This window comes from Delphinapterus leucas, chromosome 2 (genome assembly GCF_059928025.1).
Source record: "Delphinapterus leucas isolate spDelLeu-1000000601 "Yukka" chromosome 2, BTC_Dleu_Yukka2, whole genome shotgun sequence".
Classification (NCBI taxonomy): domain Eukaryota; kingdom Metazoa; phylum Chordata; class Mammalia; order Artiodactyla; family Monodontidae; genus Delphinapterus; species Delphinapterus leucas.
The window spans coordinates 145,170,831-145,188,822 of record NC_143130.1 but is presented as its reverse complement, the minus strand read 5'-3'; the positions used below and the strand labels follow the sequence as shown (position 1 = coordinate 145,188,822).

Sequence of the window (17,992 nt, the reverse complement as noted above, 5' to 3'; positions counted from 1 at the left end):
TCCCTCTATCCAGTCATCACATCTCTCAGATTTGTCCACTACCCTCCATCCTCTCTGCTGTTACCCAAATCCAAGTCACCATTAACCTGGGTCAGTCTCCCTCTAGCCCTGAAACCAGAGCATTTTCACTAAAACACTACAATCTGTTCACTGTAACTACAGAACTTCTAATAAAATACAAATCAGATTGTGTCACTCCCTACTTAAAACTTGTCAGTGGCTTCCCACTACCCTTAAAATAAACTCCAGCCTTCTCAAGGAGGCTTCGGGGCCCCTCGGGCTATTCCCAGCCTGGCTGTCCAGCTTCATTTCTCCCCCTGCCCACCAGGCCTCTGCACTTCAGCCACACTGAACTTCTCCTTTCCTGAACACATTCTATGCTCTGTCGCCAAAACTTTTGCAAATGCTGGGTCCCTATCTCCCCACTACCCACCCAGAATGCTTCCGGTTATATAACCTAGATTAGGAGGTCAGGAGTACATAACCGCTCCTTTCCTAAGAACTGAGAAAAAAATGGTGCTTGCTATGAGTTCATTGCAACTGGATTAGTGGCAGTCCACAGGAGCTGTGAATGCCGGAATAAGCTCATCTCAGAAACTGGAAGGAGTTGTGACAGACCTGAAAGATCAAGAGACCAGTTCTGCCTAACCCAGAATGAGACAAGCTAGCCTCCAGATGCCAAACTGTCCCCATCAACTGCTGCTTCTCTTCAGGTCAAACCACTCAACAGCACTCAGGAGTAACTGCTGATGCTTCCAGGCAAAGACAATTAAAGGAAGACAAAGTGAAACGTGATGGAACTGGGGCACTAGAAACCACGCAAAGCAGGGAAACTGCATGAGACCTGCTAGGTTTCATCCATCATTCGCATCTTTAATCCTCTGTAAATGAAAAGCATGGCTCGAATGGCAGAACATTACCAGAGGAGCTCAGGTAGAGGAGGAATATGGCTACAGTGCTCTTCAGTGAAACAAACATTTTTTATGTCTAGCAGATATGAATAAGAAAACAGAAGGAGAGAAAGACAGACAAGATGAAAAAGCAGAGGGCTATGTACCAGATAAATGAACAAGATAAAACCCCAGAAAAACAACTAAATGAAATGGAGATAGGCAATCTTCCAGAAAAAGAATTCAGAATAATGATAGTGAAGATGATCCAGGACCTCGGAAAAAGAACGGAGGCAAAGGTCGAGAAAGATGCAAGAAATGTTTAACACAAAGACCTAGAAGAATTAAAGAACAAACAAACAGAGATAAACAATACAATAACTGAAATGAAAACTACACTAGAAGGAATCAATAGCAGAATAACTGAGGCAGAAGAACGGATAAGTGACCTGGAAGACAGAATGGTGGAATTCACTGCTGGGGAACAGAATAAAGAAAAAAGAATGAAAAGAAATGAAGACAGCCTAAGAGACCTCTGGGACAACATTAAATGCAACAACATTCACATTATAGGGGTCCCAGAAGGAGAAGAGAGAAAGGACCCGAGAAAATATTTGAAGAGGTTATAGTCAAAAACTTCCCTAACATGGGAAAGAAAATAGCCACCCAAGTGCAGGAAGTGCAGAGAGTCCCATACAGGATAAACCCAAGAAGAAACACGCCAAGACACATAGTAATCAAATTGGCAAAAATTAAAGACAAAGAAAAATTACTGAGAGTAGCAAGGGAAAAACGACAAATAACATACAAGGGAATGCCCATAAGGTTAACAGCTGATTTCTCAGCAGAAACTCTACAAGCCAGAAAGGAGTGGCATGATATACTTGAAGTGATGAAAAGGAAGAACCTACAACAAAGATTACTCTACCCAGCAAGGATCTCATTCAGATTCGATGAAGAAATCAAAAGCTTTACAGACAAGCAAAAGCTAAGAGAATTCAGCACCACCAAACCAGCTCTACAACAAATGCTAAAGGAACTTCTCTAAGTGGGAAACACAAGAGAAGAAAAGGACCTACAAAAACAAACCGAAAACAATTAAGAAAATGGTCATAGGAACATACATATTGATACTTACCTTAAACGTGAATGGATTAAATGCTCCAACCAAAAGACACAGGCTTGCTGAATGGATACAAAAACAAGACCCAAATATATGCTGTCTACAAGAGACCCACTTCAGACCTAGGGACACATACAGACTGAAAGTACGGGGATGGAAAAAGATATTCCATGCAAATGTCATGTGAAATCAAAAGAAAGCTGGAGTAGCAATACTCATATCAGATAAAATAAACTTTAAAATAAAGAATGTTACAAGAGACAAGGAAGGACACTATGTAATGATCAAGGGATCAATCCAAGAAGAAGATATAACAATTATAAATATGTATGCACCCGACACAGGTGCACCTCAATACATAAGGCAACTGCTAACAGCTATAAAAGAGGAAATCGACAGTAACACAATAACAGTGGGGGACTTTAACCTCACTTACACCAATGGACAGATCATCCGAAATGAAAATAAATAAGGAAACACAAGCTTTAAATGACACAATACACTAGATAGATTTAATTGATATTTATAGGACATTCCATCCAAAACCAGCAGATTACACTTTCTTCTCAAGTGCGCACGGAACATTCTCCAGGATAGATCACGTCGTGGGTCACAAATCAAGCCTCAGTAAATTTAGGAAAATTGAAATCATATCAAGCGTCTTTTCTGACCACAACGCTATGAGATTAGAAATCAATTACAGGGAAAAAAACGTAAAAAACACAAACACATGGAGGCTAAACAGTACGTTATTAAATAACCAAGAGATCACTGGAGAAATCAAAGAGGAAATCAAAAAATACCTAGAGACAAATGACAATCAAAACACGACAATCCGGGCTTCCCTGGTGGCGCAGTGGTTGAGAGTCAGCCTGCTGATGCAGGGGACACGGGTTCGTGCCCCGGTCCAGGAAGATCCCACATGCCGCGGAGCAGCTGGGTCCGTGAGCCACGGCCACTGAGCCTGCACATCCGGAGCCTGTGCTCCGCAACGGGAGAGGACACAACAGTGAGAGGCCCACGTACCACAAAAAAAAAAAAAAAAGAAAATAACGACAATCCAAAACCTATGGGATGCAGCAAAAGCAGTTCTAAGAGGGAAGTTTATAGCTATACAAGCCTACCCCAAGAAACAAGAAAAATCTCAAATAAACAATCTAACATTACACCTAAAGGAGCTAGAGAAAGAAGAACAAACAAAATGCAAAGTTAGCAGAAGGAAAGAAATCATAAAGACCAGAGCAGAAATAAATGAAATAGAAACAAAGAAAACAATAGCAAAGATCAATAAAACTAAAAGCTGGTTCTTTGAGAAGATAAACAAAATTGATAAACCATTAGTCAGACTCATCAAGAGGGAGAGGACTCAAATCAATAAAATTAGAAATGAAAAAGGAGAAGTTATAACAGACACCGCAGAAATACAAAGCATCATAAGAGATTACTACAAGCAGCATTATGCCAATAAAACAGACAACCTGGAAGAAATGGAAAAATTCTTAGAAAGGTATAACCTTCCAAGACTGAACCAGGAAGAAATAGAAAATATGAACAGACCAATCGCAAGTAATGAAATTGAAACTGTGATTTAAAATCTTCCAACAAACGAAAGTCCAGGACCAGATGGCTTTACAGGTGAAATCTATCAAACATTTAGAGAAGAGCTAACACCCATCCTTCTCAAACTCTTCCAAAAAATTGCAGAGGAAGGAAAACTCCCAAATTCATTCTATGAGGCCACCATCACCCTGATACCAAAAGCAGACAAAGATACTACAAAAAAGAAAATTACAGACCAATATCACTGATAAATATAGATGCAAAAATCCTCAACAAAATACTAGCAAACAGAATCCAACAACACATTAAAAGGAATCATACACCATGGTCAAGTGGGATTTATCACAGAGATGCAAGGATTCTTCAATATATGCAAATCAATCGATGTGATACACCATATTAACAAATTAAAGAATAAAAACCATATGATCATCTCAATAGATGCAGAAAAAGTTTCTGACAAAATTCAACACCCATTTATGAAAAAAACTCTCCGGAAAGTGGGCATAAAGGGAACCTACTTAAACATAATAAAGGCCATATATGACAAGCCCACAGCAAACATCCTTCTCAATGGTGAAAAAGTGAAAGCATTTCCTCTAAGATCAGGAACAAGACAAGGATGTCCACTCCCACCACTATTATTCAACATAGTTTTGGAAGTCCTAGTCATGGCAATCAGAGAAGAAAAAAGAAATAAAAGGAATACAAATTGGAAAAGAAGTAAAACTGTCACTGTTTGCAGATGACATGATACTATACATAGAGAATCCTAAAAATGCTACCAGAAAACTACTAGAGCTAATCAATGAATTTGGTGAAGTTGTAGGATACAAAATTAATGCACAGAAATCTCTTGCATTCCTATACACTAATGATGAAAAATCTGAAAGAGAAATTAAGGAATCACTCCCTTTTACCATTGCCACATAAAGAATAAAATACCTAGGAATAAACCTACCTAGGGAGACAAAAGACCTGTAATGTAGAAAACTGTAAGACACTGATGAAAGAAATTAAAGATGATACCAACAGATGGAGAGATATACCATGTTCTTGGATTGGAAGAATCAATATTGTGAAAATGACTATACTACCCAAAGCAATCTACAGATTCAATGCAACCCCTATCAAATTACCAATGGCATTTTTTTACAGAACTAGAACAAAAAATCTTAAAATTTGTATGGAGACACAAAAGACCCCGAATAGCCAAAGCAGTCTTGAGGGAAAAAAATGGAGCTGGAGGAATCAGACTCCCTGACTTCAGACTATACTACAAAGCTACAGTAATCAAGACAACAAAAACAGAAATATAGATCAATGGAACAGGACAGAAAGCCCAGAGATAAACCCACACACCTATGGTCAACTCATCTATGACAAAGGAGGCAAGGATATACAAGAGAAAAGACAGCTTCTTCAATAAATGGTGCTGGGAAAACTGGACAGCTACATGTAAAAGAATGAAATTAGAACACTCCCTAACACCATACACAAAAATAAACTCAAAATGGGTTAGAGACCTAAATGTAAGACCGGGCACTATAAAACTCTCAGAGGAAAACATAGGAAGAATGTTTGACATAAATCACAGCAAAATATTTTTTGATCCACCTCCTAGAGGAATGGAAATAAAAACAAAAATAAACAAATGGGACCTAATGAAACTTCAAAGCTTTTGCACAGCAAAGGAAACCATAAACAAGATGGAAAGACAACCCTCAGAATGGGAGAAAATATTTGCAAACGAATCAACAGACAAAGGATTAATCTCCAAAATATATAAACAGCTCATGCAGCTCAATATTAAAATAACAAACAACCTAATCGAAAAATGGGCAGAAGACCTAAATAGACATTTCTCCAATGAAGACATACAGGTGGCCAAGAAGCACATGAAAAGCTGTTCAACATCACTACTTATTAGAGAAATGCAAATCAAAACTACAGTGAGGTATCACCTCACATCAGTTAGAATGGGCATCATCAGAAAATCTACAAACAACAAATGCTGGAGAGGGTGTGGAGAAAAGGGAACCCTCTTGCACTGTTGGTGGGAATGTAAATTGATACAGCCACCCTGGAGAACAGTATGGAGGTTCCTTAAAGAACTAAAAATAGAATTACCATATGACCCAGCAATCCCACTACTGGGCATATATCCAGAGAAAACCATAATTCAAAAAGACACATGCAGGCTTCCCTGGTGGCGCAGTGGTTAAGAATCCTCCTGCCAATGCAGGGGACACGGGTTCGAGCCCTGGTCTGGGAAAATCCCACACGCCATGGAGCAACTAAGCCCGTGCACCACAACTACTGAACCTGAGCTCTAGAGCCCGTAGGCCACAACTAATGAGCCCATGTGCCACAACTACGGAAGCCTGCGCGCCTAGAGCCCATGCTCCGCAACAAGAGAAGCCACAACAATGAGAAGCCTGTGCACAGCAACTAAGAGTAGCCCCTGCTCACTGCAACTAAAGCCCACGCACATCAACGAAGACCCAACACAACCAAAAATAAATTAATTAATTTATTTATTAAAAAAAGACACATGCACCTCAATGTTCATTGAAGCACTATTTACAATAGCCAGGTCATGGAAGCAACCTAAAAGCAACCTAAATACCCATCGACAGACAAATGGATAAAGAAGATGTGGTACATATATAGAATGGAATATTACTCAGCCATAAAAAGGAACGAAATTGGGTCATGTGTAGAGACGTGGATGCATCTAGAGACTGTCATACAGAGTGAAGTAAGTCAGAAAGAGAAAAACAAATATCGTATATTAACGCATATATGTGGAACCTAGAAAATGGTACAGATGAACCAGTTTGCAGAGCAGAAATTGAGACACAGATGTAGAGAACAAACGTATGGACGCCAAGAGGGGAAAGCGGCAGAGGGGTGGTGGTGGTGGTGTGATGAATTGGGCGATTGGGACTGACATGTATACACTGATCTGTATAAAATGGATAACTAATAAAAATTAATAAATACAAAATAAACATACACAGGTTATTTGTGAGTAAAAAAACAAACAAACAAAAAACCAATTATTGGGTCTCTTTGAACTCCAGAATTCAATGGACACCTCTTGCAGAAAAAAAAAGAAAACAGAAGGAAACCGGCGCCAGAACGAATAAGTTAGAGAGTAATCATATCTGAAAAAGGTATGTGATAAAATGCCAAAGCAATCTCGCCAGGGTTTCTTTGCTTTCACCTATAATCTCAGGAAACTTTAAAAAGCTAAATTTGGAGTACTTGTAGAACAGGATGAAAATGTAGTGACCAAGAGGGGGAAAACAGGGCTTCTCTGGTGGCGCAGTGGTTGAGAGTCCGCCTGCCGATGCAGGGGACATGGGTTCGTGCCCCGGTCCAGGAAGATCCCACATGCCGCGGAGCGGCTGGGCCCGTGAGCCATGGCCGCTGAGCCTGCGCGTCCGGAGCCTGTGCTCCGCAACGGGAGAGGCCACAACGGTGAGAGGCCCACGTACGGCAAAAAAAAAAAAAAAAACAACAAAACAAGAGGGGGAAAACATTTTTTAACTTTTTTCTTTAGATGTCAAGACAATACTGTTTTTTTTGTTTGTTTTTTTTGTTTTTTAAATATTTATTTATTTGGTTGCACTGGGTCTTAGTTGCGGCAGGTGGACTCCTTAGTTGCAGCTCGCCGGCTCCTTAGTTGAGGCACGTGGGCTCCCTAGCTGCGGCTCGCAGGATCCTTAGTTGTGGCATGTTAACTCTCAGCCGCAGCAGCATGTGGGATCTAGTTCCCTGACCAGGGATCGAACTTGGGCCCCCTGCACTGGGAGCGTGGAGCCCCATCCACTGCACCACCAGGGAAGTCCCAAGACAATACTGTTTTCCTCAATAGTTATATTGGCTTCACTGGCATACACAGTGTAAAAACAAGACCACAGGCCCAAAAGGGAGTCCCTTGTGCTAAACTCCACATTGCCAAACCGGGACCTCATTGTGGTTTCTGCCCTCCCAGAAATGGAATCTTAAACCCGTCAATCAGGAATCACCTGACCAGCACCGGTGAGGGAATCTGCCTGGTGGACATAGCCAACCCGCTTTTTTGCCTGGTTTAACTTCCTTGTCCCTGCTCCCTTCTGCCCATAAAGTTTCTCATTTTGTACAGCTCCTCAGGGCTCCTTTCTGTGCGCTAGATGGGATGCTGCCTCATTCAAATCAATCTTTGCTCAAATAAATTCACAGAATTGTTAATAGGCCTCCATTTATCTTTTAACAACAGATACCCGGATACTGTGATATAAGAAGAAATATGTATTTGGTCTTCTCCTCAGCACAGAGCTCATAAAACCCGTGGAATTTCCTGACTGATGGGCGATAGGAGAGTCTTGTTATTCATAAAATGCGCCCTTTGACCACACCTGAGTTTATGCTAATGAGGTGACTCCTGGAGGATGGGGGCTGGTTACCAGCGGCACCAACCATGGGATTCGAGGGTTGGAACTTTCAGGCCCACTCTCCAGAAGACTGAGTTAATCACCCAGTGGCCGATGAGTTCATCAATCATGCCTACATAGGGGAGCCTCCATAAAAACCCTAGATGAAGGAGTCTGGGGAGCTTCTGGGCTGTGGACGCACCTCTGTGCCTGCTGGGAGGGTGGCACATCCCAACGTCACGGGGACATAAGTTCCTACGCTTGGACATTTCCAGCCCTCACCCTATATACCCCTTCATGTGGCTGTTCATTTGTATTCTTTATGACATCCTTTATAATAAACTAGTTAAACAGTAAAAAATTCTCCTGAGTATTCTGAGCTCTCCTAGCAAATTACTGAAAGGAGGACGGGGTTGTAGGAACCCCTGGTTTGTAGCCAAGTCAGGCAGAAGTGTAGGTAACCCACTACTTGTGACCACTGTCTGAGATGGGGGCAGTCTTGTGGGACTGAGCCCTTAACCTGTGATGTCTGTGCTAACTCTGGGTAGTTAGGGTCGGAACTGTTTAATACGAGGAAAAAACACCCCGACGTTTCATGTCAGAAGCGTTGGGAGTAGAGAGACAGTTCTCCAGGTACCTAGGTTTCCAGATACCTAGGCTACTTACAGACAGAAGAATATCCTTCACTGAAGGTCTTTGCAGCCTGGTTACCTACTTTTATCTGCAACGTGTTTTGTGCTCCACAACTTTCATGTTTTTTTCTTCCCCTATACTTTCAAACCAATAGTTAAGCCAGAATAGTAATCAACTTGTGTAGAGGAAAATACATTTACAAATAGGCAATAAGATGGCTTTGATACAGAAACCTCATAAAAAATGTATTTATCAGACTAAAGAATAATAATCTGGTATAAAATCTCAATGATCCACACTGCCTTTGAGTACTGACTAATTCAGTGAATTCCCTATATGCTTCATAGGCAACCTCCTGCCAGGTGAGTAAACTACTTGCTAGGTACTTGTAATTCTTGAGAAAAATGATCATTTTGAGCCCGCTGGTTCCATCAGTTCATGCAACTGTGTGTCATACACCCTACTGGCCCCTAAGGGTTTCTGCACCACCCAAAGCAATTCTCACACAGTTGTTAAACATTCTCATGATTTCATCAAATTCATTCAGAAAATATCTCCCATTCCCATGCCAGAGAGATGAAAGATTATATTACAGTATACAGTTACATCTTACAGTATATCCTTTCATACCAAACAAATGTATTTTTCATTTTTAAAACAAAAGCATTTGATTTTATTTCTGTGTTACTCATATTTTGGCATTTACATAAAAGAAGTCAAGTGACAGTGACCCCTGAGGACATCTGTATCATATTTGCAGTGATTATGAACCGTGCCACTGACACTTTACTCTGCATGTCATTCGCTGAGACAAGGCAGCAGTTTCCCTGTGTTGTTCTCCGGGCTTGGCATCTCTGATGGCAGATAAACCCGAGAATCTGCTGACGCAGCTGCCTGAGAAAAACCCCACTCACCTCACGTCCACCTCACCTCCAACGTGCATGAGAAAAGAGCCATCGGGTTGCTTCAGCGAGTACAAATACTGGAGAAGCTTCTCTCTGAGAAATGAACGGGAGAGAGGCAGGAGATGGCGATGGTCAGTGCACTGTCAGCAGGCGGGAGCCCAGCTGGGTGTCCAGTCCTGCTGGCTTTGACTGTACCTGTTAATGACATCATAGGCCTCTTCGGTGCCAATGATGCACAGCGCGTTGACTGCTGCGTACGTGGGCGCAAGGTGTGGGTACTGGCCAGGGCCCCCTCCAAAGCCACCTTCTGGGCTTTGACACAGCTCCAGGAACTGACACACGCTAGGTACACAGCCAAAGGGAAAGACAAGGTCAGACAGCATTCATTTCAAAACACCAAATTCCACCAGTCCATGCCTTTCCAAGCCTCCGCCTTCCTCAAAAGGGAAGAAACCTCCCCTCCCCACCTAGTGAATATATACTGGATACAGTCAACACCTGTAAAGGGCCTAATTCTCTAATGATAGCCTGATTCTCTGCTATCATCAGCTTTGTGTGCCCTCCTTTCTGAGTTTTGTATTTAAGCATTCGCCTAGTCGTGAAGCAAGGAACATAAGGCCGGGCAGTTCTTAGAACTGGGAGTAAGTCTCATGCTTCTTGACCCAATCTTTCCCATACTTTTCTCTCAATTTGCCACCCTGGATCTATGGAACCAGCCCGTTCTCCTTGTCTGTAGAGTACCTCCCAGGTTTTGGATTTTGCCTAAATCATGGTGATACTCAACTGCTGGTCTAGAGCCATCACCTAGGCCTACCAGGAATATTTAAAGAGATGCCTTCTCACCCCCATTGCCGTGTAAGCCCCAGTGCGCTACTGATTTTTACTCCGCTCACCGACAAGAAACAAGCTTCCAATGGAGTCTGCCTCCATGGTTAGAATAAGAAAGAGGTGAGCTTCTGCTTGCTCAGCTCACTGTGGCAAACTTAAGCACTGCTGACTCCTATCACAGGAATGCATCCCAGGCCGTAGGCTTTTGGAGAGTTTCTCACAGAGGCTTCAGTTCCTTCACTGAGAGAAACTGTTTATTGAGGGCTGGCCTCCAAGCCCTTGCTTCCAAGCATGGCATCAGTCTGCCCAGAAGTTATCTTCTTGCTTTAAGTGAAACCAAGAGAGCCCCTCTGTGTCTAAGGCCCTCTAAAGTTCATCGGAAAGGGGTGCCCCCGGAGAGTCCTGGTTCTCGAGCTGTTTCCGCACAACGTAGCAGGATCACAGCTTCCTACTAGGACAAGTCCTCAGTTAAGAGAACCAGCTGCAAATCTGTGTCCTTCTAGTGCTCAGACAGCCTTCTTTTCCTGGGCTCTTTTGTCTCATTTTTTCTTATCTACTGCTGCCAGAGAGGTCGCACAGAGTCTACTTAAATCTCCACTAAGACACAAGCTGATTGCGCCTTTCCCACGTCATATTTGATGACTTTTGATTTCAGACGTGCCATTATCTGGGCAGGGACAGCCATAGAAAAGCTGCCGACTTCCTAGGAAAGCCCTGAAGTCATCACAGGTTAAAAGCAATCCACACTCACTTCACGTTCCACCCACAATTTTACGGTAGGAAACACAAGGATTGAAACTGAAGTTGATAATCAGAGAAGGAAGACAGTTCTGTGACATGTTTTTAATAGCAATTAATTTTTGCAGAGAAAAATGAGTTTTTTACTAACATGTTTCCCAAACCCTCATCAATTCTTATCCTATTTCCCAGAAACAAATAGCTAATAAACTCCTGGTCTAACAAAAGTTGGCTGCATTAGCATACAAAAAGTTTCCTGATCACAAAAATAAAGTTTTTTGGCTGACATAAAACTTAACAGCACATTTTTAAAAAGAAAAAGGAAAAGAGTCATCTAGTTATCCATTCCCTTCCCCAGCTCCCATGACAGACTTACGGCAAATGCAATACTCCTGACCCTGTAGCCTAAAGTCTGGTATGGGCCGGGATCTGAATGTACCAGAGACACCATTAAATCACCCCTCCACACCAACTGCCCCCAGCTGACAGGCTGCATCTGACTGACTGAGGGCTATGTGGGGAACAGGGGTTGGGCTCTTCTTGAGTCTGAGACGCTTCCGTACTATAGAACATTCTGATCCAGAGTCTTTCCAACTTGTACCTTAAGGAACGGGCAAACTGACAGTGAAGCTACCAGCTGTCGTGAGCAGAACTCCTAGCAATTCTGAAAAGCAAAATGTGAATGATACTTCTAACGGTCCAAAGGGGAAGAAAAACTTGTCTTAGAGACCAGAAATTCACCAACTAATTTTAAAAATCACACGCGGGAAACACTGAGCAAACACCAAGAGTGGCACACTTTGTGAAAAACAAGTATTCATAAATCACTCATTTAGTCATATGACTGAAAGATCTAGTAGATCAATTTTCTTTCAAGTCAGCAAGGCATTTCATTCTCGCTTAAATGACGACTTCCAACAAAGTGGGAAACTATCTTCCAGATCAGGACTTTAAAAACCCCAAATGTGGAGATCAGAATCACTGGAGGGCTAATAAAGAACACAGACCCAGACCTGCTGAAGCAGGAAAGAGCTGGGCCTCTGTATTTTTACCAAATTCCCAGGTGATGTGGATACACACGAAGTTTGAATACCACAAGTCTTTGCTGTATAATTAGAATCACTTTGCGGATGTTTTAAAAAAAAACAAACCCAAGCCCAGGCCACACCTAATACCAATTAAATCAGAGTTGCTGAGGGTGGGCCAAAGTGGCAATAGTTTTAAAAATTCCCCATGTGACTCCAATGTACAGCCAAGTATCAGTGCTTCTCAAACTCGAGTGTGCCGTGGAAGTCACCTGAGGATCTTGTCAAACTGCAGATCTAATTCCGTAGAACCAAAGGGACCCGAGATTCTGCATTTCTAGCAAGCTCCCAGGTGATGGCAATGCTGCTGGTCTGAGGACCACATTTTGGGTAGCAATGTGATACATCTGCACTGTCCAATAGGTAGCCACTAGCCACATGAGGCTTTTTTAAATTTCAATTTAAATTAAGTAAATTTAAAATTAAGCTCCTCAGTCACACAAGCCACATTGCAACTGTACGATAGCTACATGTGGCTAGTGGCTGCAATAAACCATAGAATATTTCCATGACCTTGTTAAGTTCTATTGGACACTACTGCTTTATCATCCAGCTATTAAAAAGTATGTAAAACTGTAAGAGGATTAAGTTCAAAGCAAGATTATCGATGATTTACTTGGACTTTTAGGGGATGTAGGGGATGGCTGAGGACTGCCTTAAAGTGGTTGATTCTGGACATCACTGTGACCCGTGTGGATGGAGGACTCAAAAGCATGCATAGTATATAAGCAAATAATACATAACGAGCAGGGAAACCCTCCAAGGAGTGAAAGTCCAGAATAATATAAAACAAATCAGAAGCCAATAAGAATAAAACAAGTGAAACAGGTGTAAGTAGCAAGTAATATGCTTAGAGATGGCAGGAGTAGGGGATAAAGAATATAAAGCATATAAATATAAGAAATAACTAGGAACACAGCAGAAAAAGGACCAGAGGTTAGGGTCCGTGACTTGTAAACAATACAGAAAATGCTTTTTCAAAGCATCATAAACACAAAACTATATCTGGCTCAAGCCTCCATTTTCCAACTCAAAGGAATTTCAGAATAGACTTGTAAAAATGGCTAAGTATAAAAGTGATTAAAAGGCTTACCATTAGAGAAAACCACAGTGTGGAAGCTACTCAGCAAAATACCTCAAGAATACAAAGGGTAATTATGCAAACTTTCTAGTAAAGAAACAAAAATTGGGGCTTCCCTGGTGGCACAGTGGTTGAGAATCTGCCTGCCGATGCAGGGGACACGGGTTCGTGCCCCGGTCTGGGAAGATCCCACATGCCGCGGAGCGGCTGGGCCCGTGAGCCATGGCCTCTGAGCCTGTGCGTCCGGAGCCTGTGCTCTGCAATGGGAGAGGCCACAGCAGTGAGAGGCCCGCGTACCGCAAAAAAAAAAAAAGAAACAAAAATTGAAGCTAATCCGCAGCAAGAAGAATTTAGGTTAGATTTAAGAAAAACTTCAGCACCAGACAGGTTACCACAGATAGACTTAAGGCCTAGAATAAGTTAGAAAGATGATAGCTTTGGAAATAGGCACAGTCACCCTTGAACAGATAACTTAGGAGCAGATGCAAAGGCAGGATGGATGACTTGACATCAGGCTAAGACATCTATGCTAAGTCTTCCGATTTTCATACTGTAAGACAGCTTCAGCTGATAGAAGGGAGAGGAAAACTCCTTCCCTGGTAGAGGAGAGCACTGAGCAGGGGAAAGACAGGCAGGCTCTCCTGTCGATTCCAGGAGGCCAGTGTCGCCCTGGGGAGGACGACAGGTTCTCTGATTTCATCAAGAGGCGATGCCTGGTGTGCTGCTGTTGTGGAAGTGTGGTCAAGTCTAAAGTTGGTTATTTTAGAGCAGGGGTTCTCCACCGTGGCACTACTGACATTCTGGACTGGATAATTCTTGGTTGTGGGGACTGTCCTGTGGAGGATGTTTAGCAGCTTCCCCAACCTCCACCTACTAGATGCCAGCAGCACCTGGCCAAAAAATGCCCAGAAGACAAATCACCACGTAAAGGATCTTCATTGAAAGATAAGGAAACCAATTAAATTTAAAAGGAAAGATATTTCAGGAGCTATCCAGGGGACAAGCAACTAATAACCTTTCAAAAGGGAAATAATAAAACACTGACACATGAAAATTTTAATTTAATCTTTAGAAAAACTTTACAAGTGGAAAAGTCCTAAAACAATTTTTAAGTTAAAGATACTTTTCAGATCTTACAAAAGCTAAAACACCTAACAGTACAGTAGTTTCCCTGCGGTTTTCATTTTACTCTGTGTGTTTCATTAACGTAGCATTCAATAACAACGCATGGGATTCTCATTAAAAGATGCTTCCTTTAGTTCCAAAATCATTAACAAAGCAAATGCACTTAGTATGGTTCCAAAATATTAATTTATTTTAGGTAAACACATGCATAAATTTGTGGATACAATCTCTTAAGAGAGTCACACTGAATTCCTACCTATGAATATATTATTCTTGAAAGGTCTGATACCAGCAGTAAAAGCCTGGCCTTGCTGGCTTTGGTCAGCAGTCACAGTAGCTGACAAAAGTGGTTTTGTCCACTAGAGGGAACTCAGCTTGTCATATTGTTCCCAGAACAAACAGAAGTACAACAGTGAACAAAATAGGAAAGAGAGAGAAACTTGCGTACGTGTGTGTGTGTGTGAGTGAGTGTGCTGCACACTAGGCTGAGGAGGGGGAAGAGAGGACATCAGAAAAATAACTAAACTCTAGAGCTAAACTCAACCTCTAGGTCACCTTAATATTTGTATAAAGAAGAGGGAAACAAAAAAAACCTAATCACATTTTCAAAGCATTTCTTTTCCCTGTGCAAAATAAATAAAAAGGCAACATCCAAAATCAGGTAGTCTTTTTAAAAAAAAAAATCTCCATATTTTTATAGAAGCATTAAGATTTCTCTTTCTTACTAAAAATAGTTTATTCCCTTATAAGCCAGCGCTACTAGGCTCTATTCATTACAAATATTATCTGCACCTAGGATTAACTGCCTGCTAGGCACAGAACAAAGTACATTATTGGGAAGTCAAAGTAATTCTTTAAAAGTCTATTAAACCAATGCTCAGAAGAACCATAGGTAAAGCTTTTAAGTTGGCTGTGAAACAGAAAATTTTGGTCATTAACTATCAAGTGGTTCTTGCAATCAGGACAAATCAACTTTTTTTTTTTTAACATCTTTATTGAAGTATAATTGCTTTACAACGGTGTGTTACTTTCTGCTTTATAACAAAGTGAATCAGTTATACATATACATATGTCTCCATATCTCTTTCCTCTTGCATCTCCCTCCATCCCACCCTCCCTATCCCACCCCTCCAGGCGGTCACAAAGCACCGAGCTGATATCCCTGTGCTATGTGGCTGCTTCCCACTAGCTATCTATTTTACGTTTGGTAGTGTATATATGTCCATGCCACTCTCTCGTTTTGTCACAGCTTACCCTTCCCCCTCCCCATATCCTCAAGTCCATTCTCTAGTAGGTCTGTGTCTTTATTCCTGTCTTACCCCTAGGTTCTTCATGACATTGTTTTTCCTTAAATTCCATATATATGTGTTAGCATACGGTATTTGTCTTTCTCTTTCTGACTTACTTCACTCTGTATGACAGACTTTAAGTCCTCCACCTCATTAAAAATAGCTCAATTTCGTTTCTTTTTATGGCTCAGTAATATTCCATTGTATATATGTGCCATATCTTCTTTATCCATTCATCCGATGATGGACACTTAGGTTGTTTCCATCTCCGGGCTATTGTAAATAGAGCTGCAATGAACATTGTGGTACATGACTCTTATTGAATTATGGTTTTCTCAGAGTATATGCCCAGTAGTGGGACTGCTGGGTCATATGGTAGTTCTATTTGTAGTATTTTAAGGAACCTCCATACTGTTCTCTATAGTGGCTGTACCAATTCACATTCCCACCAGCAGTGCAAGAGTGTTACCTTTTCTCCACACCCTCTCCAGCATTTATTGTTTCTAGATTTTTGGATGATGGCCATTCTGACTGGTGTGAGATGATACCTCATTGTACTTTTGATTTGCATTTCTCTAATGATTAATGATGTTGAGCATTCTTTCATGTGTTTGTTGGCAGTCTGTATATCTTCTTTGGAGAAATGTCTATTTAGGTCTTCTGCTCATTTTTGGATTGGGTTGTTTGTTTTTTTGTTATTGAGCTGCATGAGCTGCTTATAAATTTTGGAGATTAATCCTTTGTCAGTTGTTTCATTTGCAAATATTTTCTCCCATTCTGAGGGTTGTCTTTTGGTCTTGTTTATGGTTTCATTTACTGTGCAAAAGCTTTTAAGTTTCATTAGGTCCCATTTGTTTATTTTTGTTTTTATTTCCATTTCTCTAGGAAGTGGGTCAAAAAGGATCTTCCTGTGATTTATGTCATAGAGTGTTCTGCCTATGTTTTCCTCTAACAGTTTGATAGTTTCTGGCCTTACATTTAGGTCTTTAATCCATTTTGAGCTTATTTTTGCGTATGGTGCTAGGGAGTGATCTAATCTCATACTTTTACATGTACCTGTTCAGTTTCCCCAGCACCACTTATTGAAGAGGCTGTCCTTTCTCCACTGTACATTCCTGCCTCCTTTATCAAAGATAAGGTGACCATATGTGTGTGGGTTTATCTCTGGGCTTTCTATCCTGTTCTATTGATCAATCTTTCTGGTTTTGTGCCAGTACCATATTGTCCTGATTACTGTAGCTTTGTAGTACAGTCTGAAGTCAGGGAGCCTGATTCCTCAAGCTCCGTTTTTCACTCTCAAGATTCTTTGGCTATTCGAGGTCTTTTGTGTTTCCATACAAATTGTGAAATTTTTTGTTCTAGTTCTGTGAAAAATGCCAGTGGTAGTTTGATAGGGATTGCATTGAATCTATAGATTGCTTTGGGTAGTAGAGTCGTTTTCACAATTTTGATTCTTCCAATCCAAGAACATGGTATATCTCTCCATCAGTTTGTATCATCTTTAATTACTTTCATCCATGTCTTATAATTTTCTGCATACAGGTCTTTTGTCTCCTTAGGTAGCTTTATTCCTAGATATTTCATTCTTTTGTTGCAATGGTAAATGGGAGTGTTTTCTTGATTTCACTTTCATTTTTCATCATTAGTGTATAGGAATGCAAGAGATTTCTGTGCATTAATTTTGTATCCTGCTACTTTAACAAATTCATTGATTAGCTCTAGTAGTTTTCTGGTAGCATCTTTAGGATTCTCTATGTAGAGTATCATGTCATCTGCAAACAGTGACAGCTTTACTTCTTCTTTTCCGATTTGGATTCCTTTTATTTCCTTTTCTTCTCTGATTGCTGTGGCTATAACTTCCAAAAGTTTGATGAATAAGAGTGGTGAGAGTGGGCAACCTTGTCTTGTTCCTGATCTTAGTGGAAATGCTTTCACTTTTTCACCATTGAGGACGATGTTGGCTGTGGGTTTGTCATATATGGCCTTTATTATGTTGAGGAAAGTTCCCTCTATGCCTACTTTCTGCAGGGTTTTTATCATAAATGGGTGTTGAATTTTGTCGAAAGCTTTCTCTGCATCTATTGAGATGATCATATGGTTTTTCTCCTTCAATTTGTTAATATGGTGTATCACGTTGATTGATATTGAAGAATCCTTGCATTCCTGGAATAAACCCCACTTGATCATGGTGTATGATCCTTTTAATGTGCTGCTGGATTCTGTTTGCTAGTATTTTGTTGAGGATTTTTGCATCTATGTTGATCAGTGATATTGGCCTGTAGTTTTCTTTCTTTGTGACATCCTTGTCTGGTTT

The 17,992-nt window shown here is 41.1% G+C and overlaps 1 protein-coding gene across 4 annotated transcripts in view; it reads right to left on the bottom strand.

The window, feature by feature from the left end:
* Nucleotides 1-17,992, bottom strand: part of FNTB (farnesyltransferase, CAAX box, subunit beta) — an 88,980-nt gene that overhangs the window by 29,574 nt on the left and 41,414 nt on the right. For all 4 annotated transcript variants that reach the window (XR_002644090.2, XM_022570346.3, XM_022570349.3 and 1 more), the window contains exons 5-6: nt 9,728-9,874; nt 9,542-9,625 (exon numbers count right to left, since the gene is read on the bottom strand). Coding sequence is in view for 3 of the 4 variants with exons in the window: in XM_022570346.3 (XP_022426054.1) it covers nt 9,542-9,625; nt 9,728-9,874 (231 nt within the window). In the remaining variant the exon portion in view is untranslated. The remainder of the gene's footprint in view (nt 1-9,541; nt 9,626-9,727; nt 9,875-17,992) is intronic.